At 34.4% G+C, this 16,760-nt stretch overlaps 1 protein-coding gene across 1 annotated transcript in view; it reads left to right on the forward strand.

Moving 5' to 3' along the window:
- The first annotated feature begins 3,931 nt into the window (after positions 1-3,931).
- The window catches only part of LOC145245714 (fibronectin type 3 and ankyrin repeat domains protein 1-like), a 157,241-nt gene continuing 144,412 nt past the window's right edge, over positions 3,932-16,760 (forward strand). Inside the window, exon 1 of the mRNA XM_080107246.1 lies at positions 3,932-4,089. Within this exon, the coding sequence (XP_079963372.1) occupies positions 4,083-4,089 (7 nt within the window). The 5' untranslated portion in view covers positions 3,932-4,082. The remainder of the gene's footprint in view (positions 4,090-16,760) is intronic.

Here is a 16,760-nt window from a genome sequence, read left to right on the forward strand (position 1 = left end):
ATTTGATGATGTTTGCACTGCGTGTAATTTTATGTGCATTGATTTGTATATCAATGAGACTTCGTCTCCAAAAAGACGTTGTAAAAGACTATAATTTAGAGCAGTGATTTTCAACCAGAGTTCCACGGAACTTTAGGGTTCCGCCAGTACAGTCCAGCGGTTCTGCAATCTCTAAAATAGACCAATTAACAAATAAATAGGATGTTAAATTCAACTGTGAAAATCTATTTTAATAGTATATGCATAATTCAAAAATTTCTTTAATATAAGAAATTTTACATTTGAAATTTGAAAAATTAATTTGTCTTGCCACTATTAGGTCCGCTTTTTTAATATATATATTTGTAGCAGCCGACACTCGCTATATCACAGGCATGAGCTACTTCTTTTGACAAGATTTTAAATCCATTTTCTCCCTGGCTTGTCCAATCACAAGCCAGCTCTCTATCACATGACAGAGTATATAAAAGGTAAAATCTGAAACCATTAATCCTCTTTCTCGCTGCTAAGCCCAGTAGTACACATCGCCGGGGGGCTTTGGTCCCGGCTGAACGTAAGTACTACAAGCTAGCTATGGCTCTCTTCAAACTCACATTTATTTCCACGTGCTATACCCACAAGAACTTAATCATTCTACAGGACTACCCAAACGAACATTCTTTATCATGCTAAACAACATACACCAACACACACGCACACACACATACTCTTTTTTGCCATGAGAAACTAACCCTTTGCTCTGTCTCTACTATCGGACGCACGCTCTTACATACGCATATACACTGAACACCTGTCTTTCTTTCTCCTTCAACAGGCCTGGCCTATATCTAACAATTAACTATTTACGACTACTATAAAACACGGGCGCGTACAAACATTAAACTCTCATACAACCCCGTTTCTCTCTTGTACGCATCTTGTACACTCTACTAACGAAGATAACAAATAAAGTTTGTTTATTAATATAGAATGAAACTCCATTTCGTTATCTCTTATTCTATATATTTTGGTGAACCCGATGTGATATGAACACACAACCCCATTCATAACTAAAATGGTGATCTCGTAATACGTGACCTTCTAGGCTTTATTTGTTATTTTCGTGTTTTCTAGCCTCTTAAAAACAACAAACCTTCAGTAACGCTACATTTCATATTGTCGAAGAATTTTTTTCCTTTCAAAAGTTCGATTTGACCGCATACTCGTTACGGACAAAACAAAGGAGCATTTAAAAAAATCGGCTTTCCCGCATACTCGTCACGAACAAAACAAAGGAGCATTAAAAAAAAGAAGAAAACCTGCCATTTTACACTGACGAGCGAAAACAATCTTCAAATGTCGCTTATTTATCACTTGAGAATTCTCTAGAACACTGTTCTAACACCAGACATTCTTTTCGCCGAAAAGAAAGACAAAATATTCATCGAACACGATAAACAAAAAAAAAGGCGGAAACGTTTTCAAAGACCCGTGTCACATAAACAAAACTAAAAACATTTTAGCGGATTAACATTTCAATAGAAATATATCCCACATTTTCACGGAAAATGATAAAACGTTTCAACCGGAGACGCTTACTCGAAACAAAACAAAGCAAAGAAAGAACCCCTTTTCTTTCACAACGGCTACATATAAAAAAACACCAGCCTACAAAAAGAGTTAACACTTTTTTAGTGTACGAAAAATTCTAATATCTGGTCTGGACTTTCGATGTTTTGCGTGCTACGTTCGTAGTTTCAAATCAACGCTTCCATTTTTCTTTCTTTCTTCACCCTCACTCCTCTATCTTAAACAAAGGACGCGATCAGCTAAACACGAATGAAACGCATGAACACATCCGGGTTTGGTGAATTCGTTCACCTACCCTTGCCCTTTTCATCAGCAACGTCCCTACGCACGTGAGAATTTAAATGTATCAACAAAACACCAATAAAACAGGCGATTAACTTTTTACCTTTAGACGAAATTAATTTAAATTGAATCAACAAATTCAGAATCTACTTTCGATTGTATAAATTTCGTTCTAGAATTAATTAGAGTCGTTTTTCTTAAGCGAATGTTACTTTCATCATTTAATAACATTTTCAGGTGTCCAAATGTTCTCATTTAAATTTATTATTGCTTGTGCAGCCTATTAATTTAATGTAACATTTTTTATAATTTGAATTATACGTGTTTGTTTGGAAAGAATATTTGGTTTCTTTTGTTTAATATTAACATTTACATAATTCCTTTCAGATTGATGTTTACATACTTATTATAATTCAAATTATTGAAAAGAAATTATTAAATTAAATTAAAATTAAAAAGGAGGATTTGTGTAAACATTAATCTGAAAGGAATTGTGTAAACATTAGTTCAATGAAAATAAATATTTTGAGGGCTTTTGGAATTTGAAGGTTTTAATATGTTGTCATATGCCAGCAGTAGGCGGGAGGGCGGCAAAACAGGTAATCATATGCCAGCGGGGAGGCAACACAGATAATCATATGCCAGGGGGGGGCGGCAAATTTTCCGACCGCCCGGGCGGCAAAATCTGATTCTACGCCACTGTCTACAACAGTTAATATATATAGGCTTCTTGTTTTTCTTTGTAGCAGTCCTTTAAAATCAAGACTGAATCTTTCAAACGGTTGTGTTGCTTTTATTAAAACGCCTGTTTGGGTTTAGAGTACTACCCGAGTGAAAGAGATTGTTATGTAGAGTTCGGAGTTTGTTCCCGTTTGATGCCGTACATCATACTCTTGACAGTGTATCAGCTGTCAAGTTCTTCTTGCCGGGTCGGTAGCTGACATCAAGGAGAAACAAGATAGTTCAATTCTCCACCTCGCTATTTTCTAATTCTTTATTTTGCTTGCAGTCTTAGAGTTGAACATAAAAGCGACTGATTTTTGGTCAATAATAAGTTTAAAGTGGTGTCCGATCAGGTAGTGCCGCAATTTTCTTAATGCCTCGACTTGCACGACTGTGGAACTCTCTTCCGTAATGTTGAATAATAAAAAAAATGATTTGAATGCGTATAATTTCTTGCATTTAGGAGTGATTAAGATGGTTGAATGTGTATAATTTCTTGCATTTAGGAGTGATTAAGAAAGCTAATCTCAATCAAGAGGAGAAAGGATAAGGATAGCAATTAAATCTAATTACTTTTTAGTATTTATCCGAGCCAATAAGTAAAAAAGAAAGAAGAAATAGTAAGTCAAACGAATAAAGAAAAAAAGAGGTAGCTTATTATACTCGTTTGTCTCATTTCGCGCATCTATTTCTAATCTCCCACACTCTCTTTTGTCTCTCCTTTCTTTCTTTCTCTCACACTTCTCTCTCTCTCTCTTTATTTCTCTCTCTCTCTCTCTCTTATTTTTTACATCATTCCATTTCTCCCTCTAGTTTTTTATCACTCACCATTTAATTACGCCATTCGCTCTTCTAAAACGTTCATTTATCGATGTGGATACAATGACAAGCAAATAATCAAACATTTAATAATATAGTAGACCGGAGATAATATTGTATATGGATGTGTGTATATTAAATAAATAATGAATACTGTATATCAGCAAGAACACTACCTTCTTTCAGATTTCATCGAATGATATTTGCTACCGGGAATACTTTCTGCTATTATTCCGGTAGCAAATATCATTCGATGAAATCTGAAAGAAGGTAGTGTACTTGCTTATTTGGGCAAACAAAGTGCAGTATCTGTTCTGATGCTGCACTTCGCCTTTTCTGGCATTGATCAGTGGAGGTGAAGTCCTTCTAGACTTAGGTACTTTATATTTTTGTTCCTATCCAGAGTGCCCCTTTTGGGGGTGTTGGATTTTCCCCACATTAAAAACCGACCTTGTGTCCAGCTCTGCTCTTGTGAGGAGGCAAGTAAATAGGAACTATCATTCAATTCATCCTTTATGATGTCATAAAAGATTAATGGATTTTGTAAATTACCATATATCGTTTGTGACGTCATGATGAATGATTTGATTGAAATTTCTTAAGAAAAAGACAGTCAATGTTTTGATTTTGTTTCATACAATTTAAAACCAACCAACCTGAATTATTGGAATTGATTTCTACGAAGAAATATGACAGGTAAAAATTTAATTTATCCGATTATTTAATTTTCTTTGTGTTATGTAATATAATATCAATAGTAGAATAGGGGTACTGTTGAAAAACCTTAAATATCTGGTAGTCGCCTTACATTTTAGAAATATAACTTCATTTTACATTGTAACATGTTTTGATTTGAAATAAATTAATTTTGAAGTTCTATAAATCTGAACTTTTATTTATACTTACTAGTGATTTTTTTTAATATTAAATTACAAGCAATATTCTGCAGAAATTTCAGGGTGTTTACTTCATTAATCTGCATAATTTACTATTAAAATATTATCCTTATGAAACATTAAATGTTCTGTTTTCGTAAAAATAGTAATTTTCAGCGAAACATCCTTTCAATAAAAAAAATTCTTTCACTAACCTTTACAAATAACTTTGCGCTATCGTAACAACCGTTTATCATTGATTTCTCGCTGGCAACGATCATCGGTATTCAGTGGAATTTGGATGTAGTAAGTCTCCTCAAGATCTTAGTACTTTTCGTACTCGTCCAGTGGAGGTCTGGACAGTGTTTTCCCCTTTGGTCCTTCATACTTCTTAACCGCCCACGACTACTTTGTGTGATACCATCCAAGATTGGTCCCTATTTTTCTTGTAGCTTCAGTTTCCTTGGGTTTGCGATAGTTCTCCCATCTTTCTGCTTTAATTCTGTTGCAGTTCCCTTGTATCTGGTAGTAGCTGGTTTGTATTTGTACTTTGTAGATTCACCGTTCGGCCGTTTTCCTCACAATAAGACTGAAAAAAGACGAGGGATAAGACGAGAAAAGAAAAATGGAAAGAGAAATAGTTACACGGATGATTCATAAGGACGGTAATGAAAAAACTTAGCCATGGCTACAAAAAAAGGAAACCTAAATAGACAAACTGAATCTCTAATAACAGCCGCACAAGATAACACAATTAGTACCAACCACATCAAAGCAAAGATCGACCAGACACAAGAAAACAGCAAATGCAGACTCTGTGGGCAGCGATGAAACAATAAATCACATAATAAACGAGTGCAGCAAACAAGCACCCCAAAAATATAAAAATAGAAACGATCAAGTGAAGAAGATAGTACACTGGGATTTATGCAGACAACTGCATCTTGAACACCTAGAAAATGGTACAAGCACAAACCGGCAGCAGTACTTGAAAATGAAAGTCACAAAATCCTAAGGGACATGGATGTACAAACGGATAAACCAATCCAAGCAAGAAGACGATATGTCATAATTGTTAGCAAGAAAGAAAAGTCGGTACTTGTGCACTTATTGAACCAGACGTAACTCAGCGTTTGCTCGGCTTTCTCCGGGACATAGCATCAATAACCGGATAATGCCGAGTGTTGCCGATGAAATAAAAACACGCTACATAAAAGAAAAAAGTAAAATATTAAATATAGAGACATCAACTGAAAAAAAGTAAAAATTACAGCAATTTTTCATTTTTATTAAATGTGTGTGTGGGGTGGGGTCAAATAAATAATTAATCAAATTTTGTTTTGTTTTTTTCCTTTCAAATAAATAATCATTAGCACTTGTTTTTTCCCCCGATAAATAATTTGGAGCAAATGTTTTCGATAATTTTTTTTCAAGTATTTTTTTTATTTTCATGTTATTTTGGGGTCAATAATTTTTTTGTTTTTTTGTATATGTGGAGGAAAACGAGAACAAACAAAAACTAATAATTTAGAAAAATTTACACATTTTTTTTTTTTTTTTTTTTTGCAAGTATTTTTGTATTAAACAAACAAAAGTAGGTGGGTGAAGAAATTTTATTATCCACTTTTTTCCCGTGGAAATTAATTCTTCTTAAATAATTAATCGTTACTACTAACTCTGAAACTTAATGAAGAAACAAACAAAAAGAGAGAAATAGGAGAAATAGAATTTATTAACTAAGATATCTAAAGGAAAAGTTCGTGACCTCTATGGGCTGCCAAAAATGTCCATCTGGCTTACAAGTGTACTTGTAGTAGTAACCAAAAAGGGGGAGAGAGTGAAGGGAAATAGAAGGAAAGAGAGATAGAGAAGGGGAAGAAGGAGAGAAAAAAGGAGGGGAGCACTTACTGGAAGCTTCTGGGCGCCCTTTCTCGAATGGAACATTTAGAAAGTTCGTTTTTGGGGGGTTTTATTTTCTGAGTTTGTGTTGTTTAAAAAGTTCCCTTTTTTTTCTTTTCCTGGAAATTCGTTTTCGTAGTCCTCTTAGCAAGGTAGAAATTTCTTGAGGCAGAATATTCTTGAGTTTTCAAGTATCTTCGAAAACTTCCCAGCGGCGAATTTTCTGTTCAAAACTTCAATTATCTTAGTAATTGTCTGTATTTTTTAGATGAGTTGTTTTCATTGATTGAGATTGTCGGACTGACTTCTTCATCTTGGTTGTTATTGTCACAACGTTTCGGCCGTTTTGACCTCCGGCCTTCGTCAGGTGAACGGTTTGTTAGGAGTCTCGAACCTAGTGACATATGGCCGAGTGGTTCTAGACGTTGTATCAAAGTTTACAGTTACCCAAAGGTGCTGAGTTCAATCCTGAACGAAGGCAGTGAAAAAGTAACATTGAAAAACAGAGAATCAGCAACTATGTCCCAAAGCCTATCTGGAGTCCGAACACGGTACCCCCGTAATAATAATAAAGGGCTGGGTTCGAGACTCCTAACAAACCGTTCACCTGACGAAGGCCGGAGGGCAAAACGGCCGAAACGTTGTGACAATAACAACCAAGATGAGGAAGTCAGTCCGACAATCTCAATCAATTCAATTATCTTTTCTCGATAATTATATTAGTTTTCAAGTGTCTTAGAAAACTTGGTTCTTCTGTTCAAAACTTCAATTATCTTTTCTCGATAATTATTTTAGTTTTCAAGTGTCTTAGAAAACTTGGTTCTTTTTTTCAACGACTTTAATGTCTCGTCAAGACAGAGTTGTTCAACACCTTAGTAATTTCCAGGCGTCCCTTTTTATCCGAGATCGACAGGGAATACTTTCGACAGTTGTTGTCTCGACGACGCCTTCTCCACAACTGTCCACTTAACTCAAAAATATCACACACGTGCGTCAATTTAGCACGAAAACGTCTCATCCAATCAACGGGCATAAGGGAGTCAGGTGACATGAAAAAAAAAGGGGAAGCTAGGGAAGGGGGCAGGAAAAGGGTTAAGAAGAAAAGAAGGAAGAACCGAAACAGGAGAAAGAAAAAGGAAAGAAAGATGGTGGAAGATAAATTCCACATGGGTTGTTTTGTTTTTTCTTTTGTTTTTGCTTCTGGTTTGGGGGGGGGCTAATTCCTCTGAGTAGTTGGAAAGTTTTATTTTATTTTTCAATGCCAGAAAAATTTTCTTATGATGTTTTTCCTCGGACTTTTGGACGGCATCAAACGACGATGAAGTTGACAAAGAGATAGCGGACGTGTAAGGAAGCTCCTTACCAACCGGATAGCTTTCGACGATGTGAGTTAATATGGAGGCAAACGAATCTGCAAAGAAGGCCCCTGTCCGAATAGTTATCAACCGGCGACATTTCATGTTGCCACATCTCCATCCATACCCGTCTGTTATGCTTTCTCGTTTCCTGGCCGCAGGTTGAACACTAGGTGTATTAGAAATTTGGAGTAATTTTTGACACCACTAACAGAAAACTGCGAATAAAATATTAAAAAAAAAACTCGTAATTTCTCTTTTTAAAGTGGGTTGTTTATTTTCTGTATGGAATATACTTCCAAAATAACCTATTAAAGTTGTTTAAAAAATAATAGAAATATTATTTTTTTATTTAAAAAGATAAGTGTTTACAAAATGCCGGCGCGCCTTCATGCAGCCATTTTTTACGTAATGAAATCAATTGAATTTTACGAGTTAAATATTTTTCAATTTTTAAACTTTAAAAATCTATCAAAATTTTTCTATTGGTTCACTTTTTAAATATTTTCAGGGTCAATGTGAAATTTTATGCTCTTTCCAATAAACCAAATGTAATATTTTAGACAAACGTTTTTTTTTTAATTCATCCCCCCCATTTTGAAATTTTAATAATTAATTTATGCACCAAAGTTTTAAATATCACAAATTGAAGATAAAAGATCATTAAAGAAAATATTCTAATTTAAAACAAAAAAAGAATAGTTTTTTGGAAATTTACCTGTAAAGTCCAAAATGTAAAACCTTTTTTATTTTAAACCACGTTGATTTTTTTATAATGAAAGCTCGTGTTATGCTTATATCGTCAAGTAAATACCAGACGATGATGGCAATTTTTTCTATTTCATTCAATGTTTTCTTTTTTAGATATTAAAAAAAATCAGTCGATAAAGAAGTATTAAAATATATCAATCAAAAACTCGTGTATTTCATTAAGTGAATTTTAAAAAAAATCGGTGAACTGGATTATTTTTTTTTAGGGGAAAAACTTATAAGTGAATGTGTGTGTGTGTGTGTGTGTGTGTGTGTGTGTGTGTGTGTGTGTGTGTGTGTGTGTGTGTGCGTGCGTTTTTTACCTACGGAGGACCAAAAATACTAATTTTGGTTAACACACGCAATACAAAAGATACGTTAAATATGTCCCTTTGACGAATCCATATTTGATAAATTTCATAGTAGCAAAAGCAGCCTGTGGCGCAAAACACGTTATGAAAATGCGATTTTCTACAACCATCGCTTTAAAAAATCCTTTTGTTTAAAAAAATACATGGAATTTAAAATATAAATATGGATAAATGTTTAACAATGAAGAATAGAACTACCCATTTAATAGTATTTTTTATATGTAAGTGATTTTTTGGCATTTATATATGCATATATTTATCGAAGCAAGTCAAAATATGTTGATTTTCGGGTTTGTATTACTGTACACATAGATTCGAAAAAGTTGTCAAAAAAACAAATATATAACAAATAAATGTTATCAAAGGCAAGATAAGTTACTTTTCTACTTAACTGGATATGTTTTCAGTGTTTTTATTTAATGTAACATGATTATTCATCTCGAAAAACATACTGTGTTTACCGATGTATTGGAAAATTCAAAATGGCACCCGACTCTCTCTTTAAGACGGTAAGTTTGGGAAAAGGTGCTATAAATATAAAACTAGACAAAATACTTTTGGAAACTCGCTCAATGTATATTACCGTGACATAGGTTGACATATATTCGGTGGTTGTTAATAGTATTTTGTCTAGTTTATTATTTATAACACCTTTTCCCGAAATTACCATGTTAAAGAGAGTCGGGCGCCATTTTGAATTTTCCAATACATCGGTAAACAATGTATGTTTTTCGAGCTGAATAAACATGTTACATTGAATAAAAACACGAAAAATATATCCAGTTTGGTAAAAAAGTAACTTATCTTGCTTTTGATAACATTTATTTGTTATATATTTGTTTTGTGACAACTTTTTCGAATCTATGTGTACAGTAATACAAACCCTGATTTTCTTTATATCTTTTTAAAATAAAACCGCTTAAAAAAAACAAATAATGCATAATTTGCTATTAAACCTGTTATTTTTTTTTAATTTGGTTTTTGCTCCTTTAATTGAAAAGAAATTAGGGTTTGAATTACATTTTTCAAGTATTTATAAGCTTCGAGAAATAGTAAGTTGAATTATTAAAGTTCTTATCATCATTTTTAATGGCCGCTTTCTAATGTGCCTAGTTGAGCACGCCATCAAATTTGGCACAATTTTTTTTTGCTAGCAAAACTGTGTTACTGTCTCCGGTGTCTGGAGCTGGTGTGATAATATGGTCAAATTCATTGTTTCAAAAATAACCTCAGCGTTTTTTAACTTGCAAGTAAGAAATGATGGATTTTTTATTTCTTGTTTTTTTTTGGGGGGGGGTCCAATTGGTATCGGAATTCTCGTCTGCTGCTCGGGCGCGCGCATAAGCGTTGAGTTGAAACTCAGCGCACTGCGTTGTGATTGGCTAATCGCCACGTTACGTCAGACTTCAGCTAAACCCGAGCTGTTGACGCCATGTTCTGGGAAAAGCCGAACGCTGAGTTACGTCTGGTTCAATAAATGCATAAGTACTGAAAAGTCTTGCCAGATTGTAGATTTTGCCGTTCCAGCAGACCACAGACTGAAGATCAAGGAGACAGAGAAGCAAAGAAAATACACAGAACTAACTGGCCAGGGAGCTGACAGAAATATGGAAGATGAAGAAAGGCAAGATAACGCTATTTATTGTAGGAGCGCTAGGAACAATACCGAAAAACTTTGAAAAAAGAATGAGAGAGATTGGAATCGGGGTTGGCTGAAAAGATAAAACGATTAACAATAATGAAAACGGCTGAAATATTAAGTAAAACCTTCGAATGCTAAGACTAACACACATGAGCTACAGGCATAAGCCGAACATACAGGAACTGCTGCAGATGTAAAACACAAAGAGACATCACATGGAATCATGAAAACTCTAACTGTACATATATATTATTCCTTAATTGGAATTCATTTTTGAGATGAGCATTATATATATTAATTTATTTTTATTTCGGACTATTATTCACATTATGAATTCCAATTAAGGAATAATATATATACCAATCGGTACGAACCCGACTATGGAAGATCAGATAATAAATAAACGTGGATTTATAAGATCAAAGAATCCAACCTTGATCAACCTTGATCGCTCTTCGGGGCCCGTGGCACAGTTAATAGAGACGTTGAATCTGTACGGTTCCAGATGGACATTGTCTGAAGATAGCAGTTTCAATCCTACCCAAAGCGTGCCAGAAGTTTACTTGGCAAAAACGTGGTGAGATGACAACAACTACGGATGGCAGTGATTGCAACAACAACTACGGATGGCAGTGATTGCTGAGAATGCAATTAGGATATTCGAAGTTCCTATCCGTCGCGGTTACCACCTGACGAAGGCCAGAGGAATAGTTGGCCGAAACGTTGTGAAAAACAACAACCAATAAAAAAGATGAAAAACACAAACTAATAAAGATGAGAATAATAGTCCGAAATAAAAATAAATTAATGTAATTGTATATGTTTGCATTGTTTTCGTTACTCGGACAATTATTCTCACCTTGGGTGTTATTGGCGCAACGTTTCGGTGGTTGAAACCTACAACCTTCCTCGGGTGTGAAATTCATATTTCTATTTCTCAACAAAGAAAAAGTGGGGTTAGCTCTGTATTGCAAGAATTCAGCCCGTGACTTTGAGGGTGTGTCCGTAAATCAAAAAGAAAGTTCAATCTTCAGGGATTACTAAGATATTTCTTAAAGATTTCCTATGACTCGATTTCACCGAATATCTAATGCTAATTGTCAATATTAATGAAAAAAATGTTTTACGAAACAGCGGACAGACATCGCAAGCGTGTTTTCGTTTTATTTTTTTTATTTTTATTTTTTTTTTTTTACACAATACAAGGGAGACAACTCCAAAGAAAGAAGGTTTTTTGTAAAATTACCTCTTTGGGCTGGGCATATGCTTTTACTATTTTTTTTTTTTTTTCATTTTTCTCCTGACAATTTGTAATTAGAAGAATCCAAGTTGAATTCTATACTAGGGCGGTTAATGATATTGTTGTTTTTTTACCATATGTGCTGCTTCTTTAAGTTTTCTGCTTTCCTACCATTTGCGTTTGGTTATTTGTTAACCTAGATAACTTGTTTCAGTTTGGATAATTATGGCTCACAGGGCCAGAACTCTTTTCAAAGAGGACTTTTTCTTGATCACAGTTTTGACCCATACGCATGCGCCTCTTTTTGTTGACGGAGGTTTACGCATCAAGCGTAAGTGGAAAACTGACTACTTTCTTTTAGAGTTTGACCATTTATGTTCATCGACTCTCGCCACTTCACATGGTTTATCTCATCCTTCTCTATAAAAGACACTACACTCTTGCGACTTCTTCTTCTGATTTCCCCGCGCAAATAAAGCATACCTCTAGCTTCTTTAAGGTGAGGTTGCTTGTAGCATTACTACTACAAACACTTGACTGAGATAAGTATACAGGAAGACATTTTCTAATGAGATTTTCTATCATAACTACTGTTTATAATAGCCATGATGCCACTCAACTACATACTTAAGAAATGTAATGCCAGACCAAAGTTTAAAAGCAGAGAACAAATAATAAACCACCTCATGTATATGGACGACTTGAAGCTATTTGTAAAAAGCAGAAACGAATTGGAAAAGCTGATAAATACAACCAGAATGTTCAGTCAGTACATTCAAATAAAATTTGGAATGGAAAATTGTGCACTGCTACAGATGAAAATAGGGAAAATTGGAGATATTGGAGTGTGGAACCGCCTAACCAATTATACGCACGAGTTGTTTTGCTTTCTTTTTCGTGTGTTAGGGTGTCAGTGATAGAAGGGAGGATGAGACAAGAATCAACATTAGAAATAAAAATAGGAACACAAATGCATTAGGAACTTCATAAAAACAAAAATATTTTTAATTGAAATCGTCAATAGTAGATAAGGGTAGTAAGTCTACGCCTGGGGAATCAAAAAGGTGCAATATGCATTTACCTGAAGCCTTTTACATAGAGAATTATAAAGAAGAAATATTAAATAAAAGGCTGGATGCTATACAGGGATGTCTTCATAGGAATAGATTTTTGCTATCACGTCTTAAAGTTAGCTGATAGAAAAAAAGATTCTTGGAAAAATAAGGTTCTTGAGTGTAAGGCCAAAGTTAATATGGAGTTAAATAACTAATAATGGTGTAAATTGGACGTGATGAATGATTCAAATTTAGCAAACAAATCTGGAATCTAACATTCTACACTAGAAACACATTTTTAGAAATAAAGACAATGGATTACTAGATAAGGAATTAAGATCTATAAAAAGGCTTAACAAAAATTAGCAATATCGTTTTAAAACTGAGAACACCATTTTAGTTGTATTGATGGTGAAATAGTTGATACTGTTTATAGACCAATAAAATAGCTTGACAAAGGTTAGCAATATGAATTGAACAACAAAAAAAACAATACTAGTAATTAAAGAATGGGGATTAATTGATACTGTTTTTAGATCAGTAAAATTTGAAAAATCCTAGCGTATTAACAATACTCTTGTTCTGAACGATTAAATCCAAAAAAAAAAACAAGGCTAACCTCCACTTTCATTGGAGTAAAACGTACATGAGCTAAAGAATATATTTATTAATAGAATACTTATTAATGGGATATGTATTATTATTATTATTATTATTATTATTATTATTATTATTATTATTATTATTAGATAAGTATTTAAGAATTTAGTTCCCGAATTGATATTATTTGAATTAAAGCCATCCATAACCTCAGAAATTATGGTTGGATGGCAAACGTAGGTTAAATCTTTGGTAATAAAATCAGTATCATGGTTAGGATATGCATTACAAACTTATATTTCGAATAGGTTAGCCTAGATTTAATTGGTTTTGTTTAATTAATAAATAAATCATAAATGCATGTTAGGAATTTACCAAACTTAGAACCCTTCATAAACATTAAAATATTGAACGGCTTGAGTTACTTCCCTTTCAACGTTATTGATAAATATTACGATTTTGGTAACTTATAATTCAACTAAATCTTTAAAATTTCAAACGTACAGAGTCACCTCCCTTTCTACATTTAAAATATTTGATAATTGTAAATCTTAATAGAAAGAAACGAAAGAAAATAAAAAATTAAAAATAAATTGAGAGCCTTAATTTTAAATGAAGAATGAGATTGAACTAAGTATAGAGTAATGTTAAACTCTCTTTCCTTATTGAATAAGTTTTAAACAAAAACTGTTTTTAAATCATATACATAAGTTAGTCGATATTTTTGTGAATAAACAAACCAAATTCCAGATACGAAACTAACAAAAATCGCAACAATATAACTTAGTTGATTAGTCCGGATTAGAAAAAATAATTTACATTAAATAAAGAAATGAAGAAATTTAATTTAAGAAACCAATGAATAGTATTAGTAAAACATTATTGGCGACGCCCCTCCATGGGATTAATGGACTATTTCATGACGTCACTTCCTCTGGTGATGTCACTTCTGGTAACGAGTACCGCTGCCCGGGGTTAGAGATTGGCACGCGGCCAAGGAGGTCGTGCGCAAAACGCCCAACAGTTGAGGAATGGTATTTCTCAACCCGCTTTGCCTGTAATATATGTAAATACATGTTTTTCCTAAAAGTCCTGTGTTTCTTGTGTTTTATTACTATTTTACACCATAATAACTGGCGACGTCGGATTCAACTTTCACACGGGTTAACTCCACAAAAAAGGAAAAAGAATGAAATGAATTTAACTTCAAAAGAACTTCGGATTTACAAGCTAAGAATTCGGCTGGCAATTACGTTCTAAACAAAAAATTCTATAAACAAAAAAAAGAAACAAACACATGGCAAAACGCTCGATTCAGTTGTAAGTTAATCTTTTTGTCTCTATATTTAAATTGAAAAGACCTGTACTAAACGCATTTTTTGTTAATGCTGTAAAAAGTAATTTGGTTGCTTATTGAAAGAAGGAAAATAAAAGAGTAAAATGTTGACCCAATTTCACTGCGAGAACAATTCTAATTGTAACTTGTCTACGGTTTATTCTTATGCAAATTTGGGCATTTTTGAAATGAAGTGAAAAGTTTTTTGCCTTTGTTTTTTGCTGCTAACTTTATGCAATATTTAAACGGGAGAGAAATATTTTTACCTCTTTTCGTTTTATTTGGACTAAAGGAAATACTTTTGCATTGAGTGAAATTTTCTGAAATATTCTTTTTTTAACTGTCGGTTCTAAAGTGAAAAAAAAATGTTCTTTCTTGTGGGGACAACTCTCAAACACACACACACAAACACACACACACACAAGCTATTTTGATTAACTTTCGAATAATTCCACAATTATTTTTATTCCTTAGCAACTGTATTGTATCACAGTACATTTTTTGTTTATGTTTCGCAAGTAAATTTTTTTTTGTCCACCCTCATATTGGGTTATCTCTAAGGTTTCTACAAGCAAGGAATACATTGCTCCCTCCTCATACGCACACACTCAAGGAAAGGACATTTTCTTTTTTATCATTATTATTTTATATCTCTTCTCCAGTCAAAAAACGTGAATAATTTTTTTTCTTCGTGCGCTTGGAAAAGTCATTAAAAGATGGAGGAGGTTAAAGCAGTATTAATACAACTAACAAGACCCAGATTGACCAGCAGCAGAAGGTAGAGGAAATTTTAAAAGAACGTGATAAACAGCTCTAGTTACAATTTCAAGACAGGCAACAAGCGTTGGAGGAGAGAATGCTACTTCAACAATAGAGACAAGAAGAGCTATTGTTTAAAATATTCGATAGAACGGAACACAGGGACACCAAGTTTCCTTTTTCTCAAAGTACAATATGGAACGCTATAGAAACGTTCAACTACCAACTGGAGTTGGATGGGACGTTTGTCGCTTTCTCTCGGACATATGAGGATCTATTCACCGTGGATTGTCAAGAGTGGAGCAACGCTAAGAAAATTCGCGTACTTTTGAGGAAATTAGGGACCACAGATAATAGCAAGTTTGTGGATTATAATCTCTCCGGAAGACGAGTGAATTGGAATTTTCTGAAGCGGTCAAACTTTTATCCGAACTTTTCAGCCCAAATTCTACGCTCTTTCATAAAAGATGGAGGTGCTTTAACCTGAAAAAAAAAAGCGACGACGACAATTATCTGACCTTCGCGTCCGTGGTAAATAAACACTGCGATGATTTCCGTTTATTTGACTTATCGACAGCTGACTTCAAGTGTTTATTTTTTGCGCAGGGTTTAGTCTCATTCAAAAACGCTGAGATTAGACGACGTGTTCTCTCTAGACTTGAGAGCGAACAGGACCTCACCTTCCAGAAGTTGGCCGAGGATTGTTAACGGGTAGTTTGCGTAAGGAACAACTCGAGACACGTCGAGGAGTCAGGCGCGACATTCATTAGAAGGACGACCTTCAGACCAGAAAAATACTCACCCCGAAAAAGAAAAGCTGGAAGTAAGACAACTCAGGCTACACCTAATAAGTACCACCCAGTCACAAGATCCGGGTCCCCTACAAACCTGTGCTATCGCTGCGGTGGGAAACATTGGTCGAGTCAATATTTTAACAAAGATAAGTACTGCAACGAATGTGGCAGGAAGAGCCACAAAGCGGTCTAGTGCAGGAAGAACAAGGTCAGGAACAACGTCCGAAAGACTAGATCCGTCTTGGATTCGAATACGAACCGGCGCAAATATGTCACAGTTAATATCGCTAATAAAACTGTGCATCTACAATTGGATTCTGGATCAGACCTGTCCATCATTAACCTTAAGACATAGAAAAGGCTAAGGAAACCAACCATGCGGAAGACGAAAAAATTAGCTCGAGCTGTGACAAGCGATGAAGTGGAATTTGAGGGAGCGCTCACACTCCCGGTGACCTTAAATGGTGTTACTAAAAAAGTGAAAGCGTATGTACATAGGACATCCGAATACCTCTTCGTTACTGACTGGGTGGAGCGATTCGAATTGTGGGACCAACCTATAAATAAATTCTCTCATAGGACAGAAGACTCGTCTATGGAAGCGCAACAACCGAAGGACGAGTTAAAAGACGAATTTCCAGATGTATTCTCACCAGGAATAGGAAAATGTACAAAGGCTATAGCAAGATTC

Source organism: Euprymna scolopes, chromosome 23, assembly GCF_053919585.1.
Source record: "Euprymna scolopes isolate OS-2025 chromosome 23, ASM5391958v1, whole genome shotgun sequence".
NCBI lineage: Eukaryota > Metazoa > Mollusca > Cephalopoda > Sepiida > Sepiolidae > Euprymna > Euprymna scolopes.